Source organism: Morone saxatilis, unplaced genomic scaffold (genome assembly GCF_004916995.1).
Source record: "Morone saxatilis isolate NCDOM2014 unplaced genomic scaffold, NCSU_SB_2.0 Contig0, whole genome shotgun sequence".
Taxonomy (NCBI): Eukaryota; Metazoa; Chordata; class Actinopteri; family Moronidae; genus Morone; species Morone saxatilis.
In genome coordinates this window covers 16,834,546-16,855,218 of record NW_023339650.1, presented here as the reverse complement: position 1 = coordinate 16,855,218, position 20,673 = coordinate 16,834,546, and the positions used below count along the sequence as shown (strand labels likewise).

The window sequence follows — 20,673 nt, the reverse complement described above, 5'->3', positions numbered from 1 at the left end:
TGGGGGGGGGGGGTAGTAAGACACCTCTTGCAATCTCCCCTCATTAGCGAGCCGAGATGATGCAGCGGAGAGGGTGGAGGAGAGGGGAGCCTCCTCCCGCCTGGGGTTTCAACTCCTTTTAGACCCCAGAGGGCGGCCAGCAGTTCAGCAGGCAGTGAAGCTTGAAAGTTGGGCAAGATTTGTGTTTGTGTTGTAGGAGGCATCGGGTGGATAAAAAACGACCTGCTTCGCTCCCGTGTCAAGCCCCGGGCTGAAAACCATCAGGCTAAACACCGGCGCAGACTCACAGGTGACTCACATCTTCTGCGGAAATGTAGACATGTGTGCCAAAATTGGTCTGGTCCTCGGGTTTTTAAGAAACTGATAGTCAATTTTTTGTTTTTATCAGGGCGTCTTGGTGATTCAGCGTGCCAACATTCCCCTGTAAAGTCCTGTTTTTTTTTATTCTGATGCACATGCTGCTCATCTCATCTGATTTAAAGCTCATCCAAACTCGCGAGTTTCAGAGTCTTGGAAGTTAGTGAAGAAGCAGCTCGTGTTGAGAATGAACTGACGTATTTTTGATGCTTCTGTTCAACAGCTGGGAGTTTGTTAGGTTGCGGCGGTGGCAGTTTTGCTCAGTGAGGGAGAGTTGAGTGATGTTACGGGAAATTAGATTGCAGGGACGGATGTGAGCGAAACCACATCGCGGTGGCACTTGAAGCAGCCATTAGAGAAGAAAGAAAACTTCTACACTCCTGTCTCTTTATCTCAGAGATTCTGTCTCACGTTCTCAGATTCACCAACCTGATACTGGAAGAAAAAAATGGCGCCGTTACCAAACTGCCTCTGACAAAGATTAATCCTGCTCAAACATCTCCTTCAGACATTTTGAAACAAATACGTGTGCCCTGTGCTCCTCCATTACTCCACCAACTGCTTCACCATCTCCGGCACCGTTCGGTTGCTGTTTTCCCCCGTTCCCAAAGACTTATGCCGTCCATCCTCAGCTAGTTCTGACATAGTAAGAGGATTACAGCTGCATATACACACACACACACACACACACAGATTTGTGTGTTGCCATTTTCTGATGACGGATTAATCCAAAACATGCCAGCGCTGCAATGCTGTTATGACATGCATCAAGCCTCACTGGACTCTGATGATGATGATGTAACCGGTGAAGCTACCGTAAGAGGAAAAGGATGAGCTCTACAATGTGCCATTTATGAGAGGTTGGCATGCAGACCCACAAAAGACCCAGTAAGATTAGCACTGCAAGTATAAAACTCTCTTTGTGCACTTAAACAGTTGTCAGAGGGGGGAAAAAAATGAACTTAGTCACCCCGAACACTGGCAGATGTGCTGTGCAACACTTAGCTCACTCTCGTTCTGTTTCCCTCTGAGTGAGCGAACGACGCACTTTTCCGCGGCATGTCACAAGTTTCTTTTGAAAGCGAGAGCTGCCTCGAAACAACGCCGATGAAGTTACAGCGGCTAAGTGGTCCGAAGGGTTCCGTGGATGCTTCACGTGAATCTAGGTGACGGTTATAACAAGTGAATCCACATGCAAGCCTTTTCCACTCCAGTCCAAGTAGTCCACAAAGCTCGCATTGTGTCAAAAATAGACGTTCCATAAGAAATCTGGCAAAAAGTGCACACCGTTTTGGGATTACGATTCCTCTCTGCCACACTGCTAAACGGCTAAAGGTCACACATAATCTACTTATTTAATGTCAGCGGATACCTGTGAATGCACCACAACAGCTAAAGAATCAAAAGACACTTGCACACTTACAAAAAACGAAACAAAAAGACAGACAAACAGTGAACCGCAAGCAGTCCGGGATCCAGACACATCTCCATCCAAGGTCTTACCTCGCAAGACGGAGTTGGAGTTAGAGCTCTGTGTTTACTCTCTTCATTGTCCTGCGGTGAATCACTCCAACGTGCTGCCATCATTTCATTTCACAACCGCAGAGGAGGAAGAAGTCCTTTAGAGACCACATCGAGGTGAGGAGGATGAAGCCAGAAGAAATGAAATTAAAAAAAAGGAAAAGGAAAAAGATCCTAATCCACGCCGTCCTCCTTCTTCGTGTCCATCGGTAGCTGAAATCTGAACACAAGGAACACAAAGTTAGTCGGATAAATTCCACCCAGGTCACGGTGCCAAATATAACACTTGTTTTTTTCACATTCTCACCCAGAATATGAGCCTGGGCGTAAGAAATGTAGCCAAATATCAGCACCATGAACAAGGAGAGCCACCATGAAATGCATTTTGGAAAAACACCAAAGCCATTAATGTCACATCAAAGCTCCAAGTGCCTAAATTTATGAGCCCGGTCAACCAAGGACAGCCTCCTAACTCTGAAAGAAGAATGCTATTCAGATATTACAACTAAAAATACAACCAGGACACCTTAAACCGTTATAATGCATACATATTATAGTGATATTATGGGAGCAGTACACTGAGATCAAGACAACGATTAAAGAGAAACATTATAGTGGTTTTCTTTTAGTATAGCATGACTTCAGGGTGTATCCAAAAAATCCAATGAATCTATTATTTAACTAAAAGTAATTATATTTGCCTGAAAGTGGTAAAGGCAGGTGGATTTTTGTTAAATTTTAAAACCTTTTTTATTAAAAAAATATATATATATANNGGGGGGGTGAATAAACGAGACATGCATGTCAAATAAAAGCGGAATACACAGGTTTATCTGTGGTGGGGGGGAAAGTGCACAACAGCACATTAAGGATTGCGGTGTAAAAGCACAGCAGCCACCATGAATTAAGCCAGAAGCTAAATATAAACAGCCAGGATAAGACACTAAATACTCTCTTACGACATGACACCTAAACGACTAATTTTCTTTCATTTCCCAGTCGCTTTAAGCTTAAATAAACCCCCCTTGTCGCTGTTACTGTGGGTTGCTATTGACAAAATGTGAGCGAACCAGGCAGGACGACAGGTTGTTGCCGGGGCTATAAATGTGAACACCATAAAAAAACAAAGCAAACCTACCTGTTACAAATTCAGAAAACTACTCCGAAATGACCAAACAGATACATTGTCCATGTCTCTGGGAAGAGCACCGTGTTCGTGTAACGCCTCCGTCGAGCCACAGATGGGTTTAAAAAAAAGAAAATGCTGTCAAGAGATTACAAAGCGGGATATTCAGTCTCCTTTCAGAGCCACACTGCCTGACCGCTGAGGCTCACTACCTGTTAGGAAAAGCACAGTGGAAAAAACACGGTAAACGCCCTTCAGCGTGCATTTCTTCGCCAGGGAGACCCCAGCAAAAATTAACCTCTGGTGTTCATTCATTCCCCATCATTTCCGAGCTTCACTTCGATGCAGTCAAACTAGAAAACAAACGCCGAGAGGGAGAAAAAAAAAAAAAAAGTAATATGTACTCCTACGTGGTCCCGGTTGGCGGCGCGACAATTCTGCATGTTAGATTGAAGACTCTCCCCGACTCTGCTCAGGCCCCGCCCCCTCGCAAGGGCGTCGGCCAATCAGGTGGCCAGTTTAAATTTGGAATTTTGAAGCGGGCCAATTGGAGGCGTTGTTACATAACAATTCTACTAAAGAGTGGAAAGCTGGTCCGTTCTGGTCACTGGCTGAAAACCACTACAACGTCCCTGCATCATTCCCAGCAGCAACTCGGATTTTTATGTTATATTCAGTCCAAAGCATGTTGCTCAAGGGCTGTATTTGAGTGCAGGTTTGAGATACTTGTTCTTTACCTGAGTTTTTCCACCCTGTGCTACTCTACAACATTTATCTTTCTTTATTCTATTATTGTTAGAAAGAAAGAAAAAATGGATGTATAGTAACAAAGACATGCTTTAATATGTTAGGGGACAATCCAAGTTAACTGTTTTTAAATAGAATTAATAAATAAATAAAAAGACATCAGGAGCACTACATTTACAAAGATTATACTTTTTACTCCACTACATGTGTTTGATAGAGATTTACTTCACTGATTAGAAATGTAATGCAAGATTTGAGATGAAAATTCCCACTGCTATGTAAAGTAGTTCACATATGCACCACCTGCAACATTAAAATGCTAATTACATAATAATAATCCAATACTATAATATAAACGACACAAACATTCGCTGCTATTTACTTTTGCTCAAGTACACTTTGAATGCATGGCTGTAATTTTAAACTGTGGTATTGCTACTTTTACTGAAGTAAAATATCTTCTTCCAACCCTGATTGCAAGTTTTTGTGTAATTTATATCATATTAGTGTTACTGTTTTATTTTAATATCATATAATGTATTAATTTAGGCTCCTGCTGTGATACTAGCCCTTTAAATGTAACAATTGTTATATATTGTCTATACTATTTTATACTAGCAAATAATACATTACATGTTTCCTAGCAAGCTGGAGCAAAAAGTAAGAAAGCTTGGTGTAATAATTATGTTATAGTGGTGAAAAGTAGCTACATACCATTAAATATTTTGCTTTTAACAGAAATGTACTTTCACTTTGTAAGATTTGAATGTCTGACCTTTCCTTTCCTTCATTTTTACATGGTGGTATTACCACTTTTACTTATATCTGAATACCTCCTCTACCACTAATGGAACATGATAAGTGTTAATGAAGCTCACAGATACACTCACACCATGCATTTAAATAATCAGCTACCCATGAGCTGATAAACACTTTATTCCCACACTCTGGCGTTAAGCCTTTTAGGCCTTTACAGCAGCAGGCAAATGAAATCACAGGGACATCATTGTGAGGGGCAAGGAAAAGCCCCAAGGCCCACACATATGCTGAGCTCTCCAATTTCCTAACGTTCAACTGGTGAAACATATTTGTCTATCCATTATCAACTGTAACAGCAGTGTCCTTAACTTTATTATGGTGACATGTAGGGCATGGCAGCCACATGGGACTCCACAGAGCTTGAAAAAAAAAGGGGGCTGCACAGCTGATCGGGACAAAGACAAAGGCTGACAGTGTTCTGCTTGCAGGCTACTCCAGCAGCACAATAGAAGATAGGACAATAGGACTCTTTTGACCAGTACTGTGGTGAGGTTTCCCTGGTTTCAGAGAGGAGCTATTGTCTAAAGAGCTGGTGCACCCTCATCCAGACAATGGAGAACTTAAACTGATGTAAGTGGGACTCTGCATTATGTGATAACATGAGGTTCATATGCATTTAATGCAATTAGTTTATTATACTCATGCCACATTTTTAATGCAGCATCTTATTTATTTGACATAAAGCGTGATTGTGCATCAGAAACAAAACTCAGTATGATTTAAAGATCCTATCCAGACATGTATTATGTATTGTATTATGTATTATAATATATAATACAAATAGTCTGCCTGAAACGATAATGCGTGTCTATGCTGTTCCTGCAAAAAAAGAGGATCATTTCCACATTAAAATCCTTAAAAGGCACCTACTCCTTCTACCTCATTAAAAATTCTAATCTATGAATATGAAAATGTTCTTAATTTCTAATGTTTTCCAATGAGCACAAAGAGAAACTTTTCACTTTCAGAATGTAAAAACATTCTTCTAGTGTCAGATTTACATACATGACTCAGCACAGTGACCCTCACACATCTAGAAACAAGAAGAAAAACAGATTTTCTGAGTGGAGTGGGACTTTTCCCAGCTAAGCAACTGCTATTTTAAAATATGTGGGATTGCTGTATTCCCACAAAACAACTCGCAATCTGTAGCCTTCTGGGTTACATGTGTGCATAAAAATTCACAAGCAAACTATAAAAATGTTTTACTGGTTCGCCAACATAGAAGCCAACAATGATTGTGTTTCTGTGGTACTTCCCCTAAAAAAGCACTTGACCCACTTGAGTTACTACACCAGCACACTCTGCTTTGTGCAGAAAACTGTTACAGCAACACACACATGCAGTTCAGTGTTGTTTTTATGAATGGCAAAGTGAGGACAGAGGATTTCAGATCAATGAATGGTGAACAAAGCTCACTGAGAGGTTGTAGTAGGTCTGTCTGTAATGACTGAATGCATACTGTATAATTTAAGATGCTGTTGTGTTACCTCTCTGTATGTTATTGCTCTCTGGAGCATGTTTGTAACTTTATCCCACAATCTCTCCAGATTTTATTTTATTAATTTCTGTTAGCCATTAGGGTTTGCTAATTCCTTTATGCCAAATGTGTAGCGGCTGAGCCAGAGTGACTCAAACATTCAGCAGATTACGAGCTCTCTCGTGGCAGCAAAATGTTTGGCTGGATTAGGACATCACATGAAGTCCAGGTTCAAAGCCCAGCAGCGTCAGGATTAGGACAGGTGGAAATGACTCTGCAGCACAGCATGGTTTGTATTCAACACTTACTCATGCAAAGCACCCATCATGCAAGATAAAAACAATATTTCATTCATAAAGGGATTTTTTTAAACCTGCAGTTGGGTTGAGAGTTTAAGAGGATGAGGATCACTCCCCACTCCAGGTTGTATAAGTGGATCTGGCTCTGAGTTTGATGACTGGATGAAAGCCAGCAGCAGTCAATCTATCAAGCCCTCTGGCCAGCCAGTCTCTAATTGGAACACAATGAACACTGGAGAGGATGTTCTTTCTATTTGTGTACTAAGATGCGTCAGTGAAGCAGTATTTATTAATTTCCAAACTGGGAAAGAAGAGTGTAATCTTTTAAATTTTGATTAAATAAATGTTCTATATTTTAAATTAAGGTTGGTTAAGTCACAACACATGCAGCTGAAATACCCATAACAGCTCTAAAAATAGATTTTATTTCCCCCAGCAGCCATTTTGATATGAAATAGTAGGTGTTACCAATACTCATTAAGGTTCATTCAGGTCAAACAGAGCCAGGGTGCTGTTGTGCATGTCGGTTCACTGGAATGGGTCAATCTGTCCATAGTAAAAGTCAAATCTGCCTACCAACACCTCTAAAACCAAAGTGAAGGAGTCCAGGAAGTCACTACCCCCGGCCAAGAAATAGTCTGGCAAAGAAACCCTTGTAAAACCACAACTTGTAATTTCTATACTTCAGTTTTTAAACTGATAAAACAAACAGGTGCTGGAAAGTTAATTTTGTTACCTTTGCACAGAACCAGGTTAGCTTTTTCTCTGTTTCTAGGCTTTGAAGCTAAGCTAACAAGCTGCTGGCTCCAGCTGCATTGAGTAATTATCACACAGAATGAATGTGGTATCAATCTTCTCATCTAACAATAACTCACAGCAAGAAAGCGAAAATGTGTACTATTCAAACTAACCTTTAAATATGAAGCAACAGCCAGACGACAGACTAGCATAAAGACTGACTCAATATAGACTCCACCAACCACAGCATGTCATATCTCTTTAGTTAAATCTGCACTAAAATCAGTGTAGGACTCCAAGAAGTCATTACACCAGACTCACTGTTTCCCGCTGCTTCCAGTCTTTATGCTAAGCTCAGCTAAGTGTCTCCTAGCTGTACTCTTAACTACTTATTTAACAGATATAAGAATGGTATCGATCTTCTCATCTAACTCTTGGCAAAAAAAAACTGTTCCTTTAAAGACAGCACAACAAAATAAGGTTTGGGTAGTAAACATGGTCTATCTGTTGAGCTGGTGATGTGAAATGAAATCCCACAGTCTCTAACCACAGGCTTCATATGTCAGATACATGGATGTGTGGCCATTCAAATGTACAATTCCCGGTTTGTTCCTTTTGTGCTGAGCACAGTTTACCTGTAGCCTACTTTCTGCGGGCGGCCCCATCCTCTGTTCCCCTGACGGAGCACTACAAAGCAGCATGTGAAACCTGCTAGGCTTTTTGTCCCTACTTGCTTTCACCAAATCCCTGCATCAAGGTGAAGGACAATGGCCTCTGGGTTCCCAGGGCAGTGCGGGGGGCATTAGCGCTGGGATAAGTTAACCACCACCGCCAAGTGCTGATGTTTTATGATAAGGACACACAGGGCAGCAGCCGGTGGTACAATGGGGGGCTTTGTGGCTGAGACTGCACAGATAGCGCCCAACCAAAAAGCTGTGTAATTTGTTGAGCTTCTTCCCTCTTGCTTATCTTGCTCCTCTGCTCCTTAGGGGTCATGGGCAAGTAATAAAACCTGACTGAATTTAGGGTTCCTCTAAATGAACTAGGGAAGGTGTTGTTTACCACCACAGTCATGAAACCTGAGAGCATTTTGAAAGCACAACATGGAAACTGAGTGCTCCAAACCTTCCAGAACTCTCTTTTGTTCGCAGTCACTGATATTATCCAAATAGCAACTCATTTATCAGGTCATTTAACTTGTAGAGGCCTCATAGCTGGAGCTGTGTATTTACCTTTGGCCTAGAAACGTGTTTGTAAGAAGTGAGGAAAACATACAGCTAGTATTATAATATGATATTTGAATTACACAAGAGTCACTGGAACTATAAAGATGTCAATATATTTTGTTTGACTAGCCATTAGTCGTTGCAGACCTTGGTGCTGAGGTTAAGAGACACACACATTCACTCTAATTATTGCGACATTTTTCAGATGGGATGTTACATCGTAATTATAAATCATGTGAAATATTTACTATCTCAGCATAAGTCTGCATGCATTCCTTTAATGTGAGTCGATGGCTGTTTGGAGTTTCAGGTGATTAAGAATCAAGAGTGCATAGCCACATGATAACACTCCCCGAGTGCATGCTGTGTGAAGTGAAGCGTGTCCTCGTCTGTCTGTCGACATGCACAATTGACTCTCTTAGTCACCCCAACAATGGCAACAGAACATACAAAATACCTCTGTGTGTGTGTGTGTTGCATGTATGTTTGTAGTTCAGAGCACTCAGAGTTTAATTGCAGCACGATAAACCTTGTAAAAACACAACTGCCCCAGTGTTTGTTTATGTGTGATTCAATTAAGAGATTTTTCTATGAGGAATCGTAATTCTTTTTGGATGAAAGAATTAATGGGGTTTCATAGTTTGTGACATTTAGAAAGTTTTGTTTTCCTTCAGTTTGAACTCGAGCAACTTTCAGGCATAAAACATAAGAGTTTAATTCTAAATTAGTCTAATTATCGTCTGTGAGATTGCATTTCACTGTAAAGTGAAGTTATATACAATAAACAGGTTTAATCTTATTGTCAGTTTTGCCAAATACTCAGCTGAATTCTCGTGCGTTGGGATTTGATTTCCTGTAAGGCCTGATTAAAGTTGAGAACAAATAGATGCAGTGTGGTGAGGAGACGGCGTCTGCTGCACCCACTGTGTGTTTTCCATGAGTCGGAGTGGGCGTCATCCGGGCACGGGGATGCCAACGTCCATAAGCTCTCTCCATCTGTCACCAACGTCCTCTCCTGGTGGGCAGCATTTCTTTCTTTTATTTATCCATTTTGTTTGTTCCCATTTGTGCATCACAACAAAACACAAAGAGGGAGGAGGAGGCAACAATTACATCACATTTAAAATTTAATTTCTGATGAATTCTCAAAAAGTTAAAGTTAAATACAAATAAAAATACACATGTTTTTTGTCTGAAACACATGGCTCATTTAAACAAAGTAGTGCAAAGCTGAAAAAATTTTTTTACAGAGACAAAGCTGAACTTTTCTTATTACTAAAGCAGGTAGAAAAACATTTGTGTGCTGCTCTGACTGCATTACTCCAATTCTTTTAATTCTTCTCAAACTTTGTACTTCATCTTCCCAGTCTTGCTGATGACACAGATATGCTGAAAGAAGAAGTGGGAGAAAGAAAAATTAGCTTGTGTAACTTCAATGCTGAACTGTATGTTTCAATCTTGTCCAAAACTTTGCGTTTAACGATGGCAAAATATTTGTCTAAGATCACCCTGCCCTATGGGAAATTCCAGCATGTTCTGAGAGCCTTCAGTATGAGAACTTGAAGCTTGCAGTAATTTGAAAGCAGGAAAGGTAATCTACAAAGATATGACACATTCATTAATCTAACTTTGGGCGTCCCAGGGGTTCAACTAATATTTCTTCTGTAGGATAAGGACAGATAAGAGGGGAAGCTTTAACTCTGCCTGATAATGAGATCCTAACCTCTACATTCCACAGGTCACCCTCTTTCAAACTTTCGTAATGAATACCACCACCCTCAAACATGCACAAGAGACACAGTCGTACAGTACAGTACATACAGCACCACACACACCCATGTGAATACACACACACACACACACACACACACAAAGCTATGGGAGTCGGTCTAGGCTTAGTGTTTCACATGAGTCAGAGGTAAATCTGAGGCCACGTCTTTACAGATGTAAAAATGACAAAGTTCACATAAGTTTGCACTTACTAATTTCAGACTGAGAAATCTGGCTTGGAATAAGATGTCAGGGGTGTGACAGAGAAAGCAGAGGATAGGGCGCGCTCCTGCCTCAAAGCTTGTAGAGGAATAAGCTGGGTTTAAAGCACCAGTGAAGTAGTCAGACAGTCCTTCCAGGAAGTTGCGATCGCAGCCTTGCAATTTTGTCCGATCACCGCAACTTTAACCAATAATTGTAGTTTCCTGCATAAAAAGGTGAGCCCAACTCACTTCCTTGTTTCTAGTTGTGTCCATGCGACGCAAATGTCTTACCCTGTCCAAACAATACAACTTTATTCTCACTGGTCAACACAACACTGAGTATTGCACTGAATGATATGTGTTATTAATGATTTCAATACTTATACACACACACAGTGCACACATAAGTGAACGGAGCTGCTATGTGTAAATTCTTCTCAGGCAGGGAGGATACCTGTTGGGTGAGTTTAGGTTTCACAGAGAAGAGTGCATCTCTTTGATTTGTGGTGTTTACGCCCCCCTTCTATCTCTTTCATCTCTTTCTCTTAGCTCTTCAAAAGGTCATGTGCTGTGTGCAGCGGTGGCAGTAGACTCAGGACTTACATTCAGGTCACGGAAGTATTCATTGTAGTCCAAGGCATAACCAACAACAAAGCGGTTGGGGATTTCAAATCCAACGTCTATCAGAGCAAACACAGACACGAATGTTAAACTGCTACCTGATGTGAATTCTGAAATTGTTTTGGGACATAGAAACATACATTTTGTATTCTTAAGACCATAATGTCTTAATAATATACATTCAGGCTTATATAGAAAAAAGCATGTTTGTCTATTGGAGCTTTGTGTTGGCTCCATGAAACCACAGACATACAAATTTACATTATTGTCATTTACTGGTGCCAGAGAATCTTGATTTAGTCAGAATAGGAAGAGGTGTGTGGAGCTTAGGTGGGACAAAAAAGATGTGAAATCTAAAGCTAAGACTCTAAATTCTACGAAAAACGTATGAACTATATTTCATGAAAAAAGGGGACTTATAAGATATCAGATGCTGAACAATTAAAGGCTATTAAGCCCATACAACTGTAGTAATGTGAGAGGAATGGATGACATTCAAACTTACAGTCCGTCAGACTTTCAGCCATGTTAGGGACCCTCTTCACCAACAGACTGAAACACATGAAATATAGAGTTAATGTACAAAATGTTACAGTTTGAAACAAATCTGTCCCAAATTTACAGCAGACACAACATTTTTACAGCAGACAGACATTGTTTTCAGTAAAAGAGGAGATGAACTTTCAACATGAACCATGCGAGAGGAATTATGTTTCTGTGATCTTGGAGTGCAGAGGAACAGCCCATGGAGACGAGATAGCGACCGTGGACAAGTGATATCTTCCTCTTGCGTTCGTCACATGCCTGGCATTTCCCCTGATGTGGAAAACACAGAAGACTGAAAAACTGCATGGCTCACCCCGCGACCTTGACCATCTTGGGTTCAAAGGTCTCCACATGCTTCAGAAGGGCCTTCATGGTCTTTCCTGTGTCAACTATGGCCTAAGGGAAGGGAAGAGAAAAGGAAGAGGGAGAGATGAAGAGGGAATGGGCGCCGGACATTTGAGTGCAGAATGACAGATATAATATATATGCAGATCGTAAGATAATAAATTTGTCCCTAATGTTATGTTTATTTTACCTAGATTAACTATATTAACGTATTAATAAGGAACAAATGTGTACATGCAATACTCAGTATCACATTGATAATATTTGTTTTTGTTAAGTGTTGCTTTTTCATGTGCAGAGTACATTTCCAGCTTGAACAACAACTGAGTGTTAATTTTGTTAGTGACATGATTTTAAGATGCCACCCATTCAATACAACAACATAACAACCATTGTGTTAGTGTGTTTACGAGTTTCTGACTTGAGTTACAACTGAAACTCGATCTCAAAGAGAGAAAACGTTTCTCTCTTTGTCGTTTGGTGGACCAAACACAAAAGCGAGCTGGCTCTTGGAAGCACAGTGGCCTCTCAATCAACAAGACACGACAAGAAGCGCAAACCAAACATGTCGAAAGGCACCAAACAAAGTGGGAATTTGAAGGGCATGCTCGATATAATTAATTCAGTTTAAAAAAGAAACTAAACTGCAAGACAGAGCAGATGGGAGGTAGATTATTTGCACCTGAGACTCACCTCAACAATGAGCACACTCTTTGTAACATGTAAAAAAAGAAGAAACACATTAGCAAAACATCACCTTTGAATTTCAACACTGCAAAGCAAAGTGACAAGAAAGGCTCGACTGCTCCTGTGAAATGTACATTTCTTACAGATGGTATCTATAGCAACAATGTTGGCAGCATCTTCAGTGCCTTAACAATAACACAGGCAACACATTCTCTTCCACACAGTACCGAACATCTGCGTCTACAGTGAGCAAAAGTCACTTCTAAGTGTCTGGGTGTTGCACACTTTCCCTGCTGCAGGGTTTCAAATGACTCCTTGTTCCCTTGGCCGGGTGTATGGGGCTCTTTGTGAGCCCAGTGGAGAGTATCTATGGTTTGGGGAGCGAGATCGGAGAGAATGCAGGCAGCCCGCCAAACTTCTCTCAGTCTACACCTGAACACTGTTGCATAACACTCGGAGAAAGTCGACGGGGACATTTAAAGAACACAAAAACTCATACAAAACAAACCCGTCTTGCTGCATGTTGCAAACAGTAAACAAACTATACAGCCAACGGTGCATTGGTAATTATTGGCTGTGAATAGCATCATTGTTTGGGATTTTATAGTTCTCCTAGGATCCCTGGATCATGGGTTTTGTACGATTCCTCTAGCTGAATCCATCAAAACATTGCAAGTAAATGTAGGCACTGACCAATATGCTCTAAGAGTAAAAGAAATGATCATGGCGTATTTATTTTGTTCGTCATTTAATAATTAAAGATTTTTCATACATTTGGAAAATGAGACGAAAGGCTCAGTTTTGAATTCTTTGAGAATATAATGGGTTGCTATGAGTTCAATCAGCCTCAAGCAGCAACAAATCATCATCAACAGAAACAGGTACTTCACCCGTCCTTCAATATTCCAATAATAATTCCTTCTTCACAAATTCACACACTATTTCACATTTAAAGCTGTGCTAAATTTAAACTAGACAACTCATATTGCCATAATAACACTTGGGATTAAGGCATCTGAGTGCTATGAATCCACAGTGAGACAGTGTGCATAAGAAACAGTGCTGATCAGCTCATGGAAACCAGCTCATGCCACCTCACTCTTCAACCCATGCTGTCATTACGTTGCCATTGTCATTAGGTTTTAAAGGAACAGTGTCAGCAGCACCGCACTCATAAAACCTGGAGCTCAACAACGTTTCTGCATAAAGCTTACAAAGACCGATGATTAATAATTACTTTTTAAAAAACATATATGAGACTTCGTGGGAGGTTTAATATTTCCAATAAGATGAAGGATGGTAACAAGAGTGTCAACGTAAGTAACACAGACACAGTGGACTGATTCATGTCTTCTGTGCAAGGTGGTGGTCAGCCTTTCTCTTTTTACTCCCACTGACCTTTTAACCCACAGTGAAAATGCATCTTAGCTGTAGCACGCTCTGACATCGCCGCTGAGGGAATTCAACATCAGTCTTTTTTAAGCAAACGCGGGAGGGCATATTTGCGCACGCATCCCGGTGAGCAAGTGAAGTTTCTGTCTTATGCCTATGTCAGAGAATAATGTAGCGAGGAGGGACCATTCCTCATGATCCCGTGTGCTCTGTGGACTCCTCAGTCGTCAATGCCGGGACTCAACAGGAATGAACAGTCAGTAAATCTGCCTGCTGGGAACATTCAAAGTTGAGTACGGTTGTGTAGAGAAAGGTTTAAAAGTTGAAACGCAGGGGTGAGTTCTGGCCCGAGGGCAAGTTTGGGGCAATAAAAAACCCATTTCAAGCAGTATCACATATTGTTATCCATTGTAGCTAAAAAAATGATGTATTCTAAGAAGAACCCTTTTGTTCACCTGTGTAAAGTTGTTCACTTCACAGAAAATTCTGACAAAAAGTACTGCCAGAGTTACCACACAATTTCCAAAACGAAGTGGGAAACCTATCAACACGTACCTTTCCACGCAGGAAAGACAGATCCCGACTTCCTATGATGTGCAGCTCCTCTGTTGATTGGTCATTCTGGGGAGGAGGAGATGAAAATGGACGGATGAAGAAAGAATGTAGCTGTTGTCAACTGTGTGCTTTTTTTTTTACAGCCCTGTTGCTGATTCCTTGCACTTTTGCTCCTTCCTCAACAGGAGGTTGTTCATATGAAATCAATGATTTATTCTTTTCAGCCACCAGAAATGACAACAAATGGTCTGTCAGACTGAGAAATAGAGATGCACATGTTTTCTCTAGAGTTTCTCAGTAATGGGGCTCTCCTGTACAGTTCAAGAAAAAGTCTGCAGCATTAATGCAAGTCAAATGCACAAAGGGAGAATTATTTTACAATGACTATGAATGTACAATATTATCCTTAACATAAACAAAGACGGACTCTCTCGGCCCCTGTAGGAAGCACAGGGCAAAGCTTTGAAGAGCAACAGCTTTGAAGTTAGATTCGGTCGGCTACAGATGCATCACTCGGATAAGAGGAGCAGTGACATGCACAAAATCCCGGCCCTGGGGGCAGGTCACATGACTCCATCATGACCTGTGAGATCGACTGAGAGCGCTGCCGTCGCTCACACACTGTCCTCTAGTGTAATAACAGAGACTGTTGCTTCCCACCATCTTTGTTGACATCAAAATATAATTATGAGGTTTTTATGCTCTTGCACAGCCACATTACCTTAACTACTTCTTCTCTACTTCTTTTTTTAACTTAACAATGCATTTATTACCAGTGCTATGTATAATTTTAGTTATTTTATTTGTCTTTAAGTAAACTTCTGACGTTACAATATGACCTCAGTGTGGTTTAACTGATCCAGCAAGGCAAAAAACAACCTGTAATTCAATTTAGGGTGTCCTTATAGCTACTTAAACCTCTGTGAAAGCCAATTCTTAAAGCAGAAATAGTGAATCCTCCCCTGCGCTGCAAAGAGAGAGAAGGAATGCGACCACATGTAGAGAAATGTAAATCACATTATTCTGGATGTGTTGTGAGCCAAAACACACTAAAGAACAATAAGTGACTGTGGTGACAATTGCAAAGTGATATCATTGTAAACATTACTATATCATTCCCAAAGTTAATTGCTCGGTTTATACATTCCAGGTGTCATAAGCTGTTTCTGTTGGCAGCAGCAACAGCACCAATTAGCAGGCTGGTGTTTTCATGACCTGAGCTCTGCAGTGGCTCCACAATCAATCGTCCTTGAAGTGTCCTGCCTGAAATGTATTCTTTCCTCGCTAAACATGAACAACAGTGACATCTGGTGGCCAAACCAAAAAACAGACGCAACATGAGGGATGTTAAAAATGGGAAAGTGTCTTTGGTATGTAGGGATGTCACTACTAATAATAATTGTAATAAAAACTCATCATTAATTCCCAAAACCCAATCTGATGTCCTCAAATTGCATGTTTTGTCCATCCAACAGTCCAAAACACAAAACCATTCCATTCACTATGATATAAAATGGAGGAAAGAAAGAAATCCTCACACTTGAGAAGCTGGAAGAAGTGAATATTTGGCATTTATAATAAAAGCATGAGCTTGTTTATTAATTTTCTGTTGATGGCCTACTCAAATAATTGATTAATCATATCAGTGCCATGTAATTGTATCACAGAAAGAAAATCCCCCCCCCAAAAAATGATTTAGCTATTTTCTTTCAATGATAAAATTACATGGCACAGATATGAAGCCTGTATGTAATAGGATTTTAGTATACGCAGTTCACGTACTAGGTAGCTCTTCAGACGGATGAACTCCACCCGGGTTTCCAGGTATTTGTTGGAGTTGCGGCCCAGAACCTTGATGAACTCCACCAGGTCTGCGCAGAACTTGTAGCCTCCCTTCAGGACGCACAGCACCATTATGTTGTTGTCCCCAAAGTCGTCCATGATGTAGCGGGCCACACGCTCTATCCTGCGGGAGAGATCACATCAAGACAAATACAAATGACCAGGGAATTATTTTAAACCAAATCACATTGCAGGCGTGTTCATGTGTATTGTTACCTGTTCATGATTACCCCATGTGGAATGTAAACACTCTCTATGTCTTCATGGTAGTGTTCGGGGTAAGTGAACAGGTCCAGATTGTATCCTGGCCAGTCATCTTTTATCTGGGACAGACGGTAATCAGTTAGGCGTGTTACAGCAATGTGTTCAAACTACTCACTTGTGCAATATTTGAGAGAGAACAGCCAAATGTAAACAAAGACCTGTTTAAGCACTAGAAAGACTGGTGGATTTCCAGAATCTAAGAGAAATCATGACTGCTATTTGTATTTCATTGCGTAAATCTGAAGTTTTGCAGTAGGAACTCGTGTATGCCTTGGGATTTTACAATACAATATGTAATATACAACTATAAAAAAAGTAAGGAATTCATTTTCAATTTAAACATCAGTACTTTGTAAGCTATTTGTATTTGTATTTCATGAGTGATAGTTGTTTTGGAATTATTAATTAAAATAAATGTTTACAAAGTGATAACATGTTATATAGAGGTTATGTTGCATGGAAATGAATGTGCCTTGAGATTTTGGCTTGCCTGTTGGTGTGCAATAGTTTGAAATCCACTGATGTAGAAGAATTTTACAACCTGGGAATTTTAAAAACTGAAATTCAAAGCAGCTGACAACAGAATTTAGCTGCTTCAAATTCCAGTTTTAAAAAGTACAGCTAATACAAAACAGTATTAACAGTAGAAAATGAAACATTTAGCTGAAATAAAAATTAGGCTTTGTTTAAACTGTCACTGACAAAAGACTGAATATGATTATATTGGATATACACAACGACTGTTCACCCTTAGCATCTGTAACCTTTAAACTCAAACAGGGAAATATTAATACTAACATTACTGACTTCAGCTTAATAATATATCTCCTGGGCTCAGAATAAATAAAAACCTTGAAGGTTCTTTAAAATCTGCCTACTGTTAACTTAATCTAATAATGACTTCAAGGAATTCAGCAAACACGTTATCTTCTTACAACAGCTCTAATAGCTGAGCAAATAATTACAAAAAATTTATATTAATTCTCTCTTCATGTTGGATTATAAAATACATTTCTGAATTAATTCACTCGATATTTTGACTGAATGATTCTAAACACACCACAATTCCTCTTTTTATCCCTGCGTTGTCCATTTGTAGTGTTGGCAGGGTGAAAACAGCCTCCACTGGGGTAAAGATTCAGGATAGTCTACAGGCAGCAGTGACCTTCAGTGGAGAGACACAGAAATGGTTTAATGCACCAGACCAGATAATGAAAGGCTTTCCATCTTTCTCTGAAAAGTTACAGTGCAGGAAAACCAAGACAAGTTTAACCATCTCGTACAATTTAAAGCCACAGTTTGTTAATTCAAACCTTAACGTTACACTCTCCCCTTCAAATCCCTTATTGCCAAAGCATTACTTACAGTTGTGTTGCCTTCTTCTCAGCGACCATTCACAAAACAAAGAGAAACAAAATAAAGTAAAAGCTATCCAGAGAAGTCCGGGCCAGCCGCATGTGCTGTGGGATCACGCTTGAGTCATTTGTGTAGAAGGACAGCGTTGTTTCGGTCGTGGAGAATTACGGCCATAATCAGCTTCATGTGATGCTATGCTGGCTTGTGGCCGCGTCACAAGCCGCAGAGGGAGAATGAAAAAACATTAACAACAAATACTGGGTTCAGTTTCGCTGCGGTAACTTTTATTGAGTCAGTGTGAAATTGATTTTAAAGGATACTCTTAGAGCCTGCACGGGGCCACGACTGCTTGCAAAAGAGGCTCTCAGAGATCTTCCATTTTAAGAGAGGAAGATGAAATGATAAAAAAGGAAGGGAGGAATAAAGAAACAATTGTTTTGTCATTATCTGGGGCAAAAAGTGAATATCTCTAAAAGGCTCTACTCAAAAAAAAACCTTAAATTCCAAATTTTGCTTTAAAATTACATAATATTTTAGAGAGAGTACATCATTTTGTGCACTACTAGTGGTAGACCCAAGAACAGCATTAGTCCACAGTGAAATATTCATTCATACTTATTTTACTCAAGCCCATGTGATATTTAAAGTAAGGGTGACGGTCTCAAGACATACAGTACATCTGATTAGGTAAGAGTTTTTTTTTTATGTCCTAGATAGTGGGTATGTAGATGGTCTTGAATCTCTCAAAGTGGCCGATGTCGCTCTCCAGCTGCTTCATCGCCACCTCGAGGCGCTCCTTATGGAACTTCTTCGAAATGGTGTCCGTGACGAGCGAGAGGCCCTGGTACTCACGGTGCAGCTGATCCCAGTTCTTCTTCAGGCCCTGGATAGTGGACCCACACAGGGAAACCCATCACTGTCACAAGTGTGTGAGACATTGTAATTTATTCATTGTAGTGTGTCAAGCAACTGTAGTTTGCTGTGCTGTCTTTTTAAACATCTACAAAAAATGATCAGCCATACTACGGCCATTTCATCCTGACTCCTTAGGACTGAAAAAAGTAAGTAAGTAAGTATTAGAAGAAGTTATTCTCCTAAAAACTCAAAAGACATGAAATCATCAACTCCCCAGTCGTCCCAGGTGTGTGTAAGATCCCCTGTTGTTTCAGAAACTGCCACCGTGCAGCCGCGTGCTCGAGTACCTCCAGGATGGTTTGTCGCTCCTCGTCAGACAGGTGTTTCATGGCTCCCTTCTCCCTCTGTTCTCTCACAAAGTCGTCATACTCCTCCTGAGCTCTCCGCTCTTCGTCATTGCGCTGCAGCAGGTAGTCCGGCACTTCTCCATAATGCTGCAAAAAGGAGCTGGAAACTTCAGACAACATGTTCACTGTGTATTTTTAAACGTATCTGAGTAGTAGTAGTAGCGTAGCTGACTTAAACAGTGTCCCAAATCTTTCTTGTGTGTAGTATTGTAGACAAAAAATACCTTTTTTTTAATGTACTTGGGGAGAAGTCCTGATTTCTCAAGGAGCTGCTTGTGTCCCTTGCTGGTGTCTACGCAGACAGGCTGGGGCTTCATTGGGACTGCTGTAGCTGTCTTTATGAAGTCTCTCTTGGTGCGAATGCCCATAGGTGGGATGTCTGTCCTCGCAGGAACAGGTGGTTTCTTCACAGCGCAGGTGGTGCGAAACTCCTTCGAACACTGTGTCACTGGAGGAACAAATGAATATGAAGGTAAAAGAGACGATCACTGCTCAGAGGCGCAGACACATGTTGGTCCCCCCAGATAGGAAAACTCACTTTCGGGTAATTTGGGCTCTTTTGAGTGCTTCTTGAGGTATTTCTCTGGGGAGGGCACCTCTACTTTTGCTGGTCCCATCGTCCTCATTGCATCCTTGGTTGACTTTTCCTCAAGAACAACTGTTGGCCTATGCTTGGACATATACCTTCAGATGCAGCACATTGGAGAAAACAATCAGTCCAATTTCAAAGTCATTCATCCATCTTTATCAACAAGCAGGAATACAATAAAACAATAGCGACATATAACGTTAGATTTGAGGAAGTTTTAAGCAGGCAAACCACAATAAAATGATTCTCACTTATTCAAATATAAAGTTACTAAAGTTACTCCTTAAAGTATCGTTACCTCGGTGGTTTTTGAATATGAACCTCTTCCCTGGGAATGAGGTTGTAGACGCTTTCCGGTGGATGCACGACCTCGGACATTTTGAGGGTCTAAAAACAAGCTCGTTTAACGGGACTGAGTTTACAGAAGCGACACAGTCTTGGCTCAGCGTGGTTTGTTTAACAACAAACGCATTTCTCGACTAGTTGCTAGGCAAATGTTGCATTTACAGACAGTTGTAAAGTGAATAATTTAAGGTATTTGAGCTCTTCCTGTCTACAATTCACCGACTGTGTCTCGCTTTGGATAACGCCAGTGTTCATATGCAACTCATTATACTCCTACTAAAAGTATTTTCTGTCTCTCTCTGTGGTTGTGAAACAGATTTAGCTCTCCGCCGCTTTATTTCTACAAATTATGAGCTTTCACCAAAACCGTGTCAGGATATGTTTTACTATTGTTTCTGACTCTATTTCACATGTCTTGGTTTATGATAATTTGCATTTAAAGCGCTATTTTCGTATGAATGCGAGTCGTACTTTAGAATTCGGAACACTGAAGTACAAAATTCCGAGGACCGTGAATGCAGCACACAACTCACTCGTACAAGCAGGTTATCGTTCAAGAAAACGTAACGAGGGTATTAAAGTG

General features: G+C 40.6%; 3 protein-coding genes across 3 annotated transcripts in view; all 3 read right to left on the bottom strand.

Annotated features, from left to right (window-relative positions):
- The window catches only part of LOC118324456 (rho GTPase-activating protein 21), a 77,901-nt gene extending 74,520 nt beyond the window's left edge, over positions 1-3,381 (bottom strand). Inside the window, exons 1-2 of the mRNA XM_035656835.1 lie at positions 3,017-3,381; positions 1,861-2,098 (exon numbers count right to left, since the gene is read on the bottom strand). Coding sequence (XP_035512728.1) covers positions 1,861-1,944 — 84 coding nt within the window. The 5' untranslated portion in view covers positions 1,945-2,098; positions 3,017-3,381. The remainder of the gene's footprint in view (positions 1-1,860; positions 2,099-3,016) is intronic.
- Positions 3,382-9,422: 6,041 nt separating this feature from the next.
- prtfdc1a (phosphoribosyl transferase domain containing 1a) lies at positions 9,423-18,027 on the bottom strand. The gene is made up of 9 exons (XM_035654067.1): positions 17,599-18,027; positions 16,491-16,597; positions 16,215-16,398; positions 14,433-14,498; positions 12,492-12,509; positions 11,767-11,849; positions 11,413-11,459; positions 10,890-10,966; positions 9,423-9,702 (listed from the first exon to the last, which is right to left on the bottom strand). The coding sequence occupies exons 1-9, from the start codon at positions 17,629-17,631 to the stop codon at positions 9,655-9,657; spliced, it is 663 nt and encodes a 220-aa protein (XP_035509960.1). The 5' UTR covers positions 17,632-18,027; the 3' UTR covers positions 9,423-9,654.
- A 129-nt stretch (positions 18,028-18,156) lies between these two features.
- Positions 18,157-20,603, bottom strand: enkur (enkurin, TRPC channel interacting protein). The gene is made up of 5 exons (XM_035654056.1): positions 20,044-20,603; positions 19,695-19,840; positions 19,381-19,604; positions 19,097-19,243; positions 18,157-18,777 (listed from the first exon to the last, which is right to left on the bottom strand). The coding sequence occupies exons 1-5, from the start codon at positions 20,121-20,123 to the stop codon at positions 18,604-18,606; spliced, it is 771 nt and encodes a 256-aa protein (XP_035509949.1). The 5' UTR covers positions 20,124-20,603; the 3' UTR covers positions 18,157-18,603.
- Positions 20,604-20,673: the final 70 nt, after the last annotated feature.

What these genes read in the sequence shown, in the direction of transcription:
- prtfdc1a (XM_035654067.1), bottom strand. Translation starts at nt 17,631, where the DNA reads ATGGACAACGCAGGGATAAAAAGAGGAATTGTG. An exon ending in TCCGTCTGAAGAGCTACCTA is followed by an intron (nt 14,499 to 16,214) that starts GTACGTGAACTG and finishes CCTCCTCCCCAG; the next exon opens with AATGACCAATCAACAGAGGA. An exon ending in GGCTGAAAGTCTGACGGACT is followed by an intron (nt 10,967 to 11,412) that starts GTAAGTTTGAAT and finishes TTGCTCTGATAG; the next exon opens with ACGTTGGATTTGAAATCCCC.
- enkur (XM_035654056.1), bottom strand. Translation starts at nt 20,123, where the DNA reads ATGTCCGAGGTCGTGCATCCACCGGAAAGCGTCTACAACCTCATTCCC. An exon ending in CATATTCAAAAACCACCGAG is followed by an intron (nt 19,841 to 20,043) that starts GTAACGATACTT and finishes CTGCATCTGAAG; the next exon opens with GTATATGTCCAAGCATAGGC. An exon ending in CCAAGTACATTAAAAAAAAG is followed by an intron (nt 19,244 to 19,380) that starts GTATTTTTTGTC and finishes TCCTTTTTGCAG; the next exon opens with CATTATGGAGAAGTGCCGGA.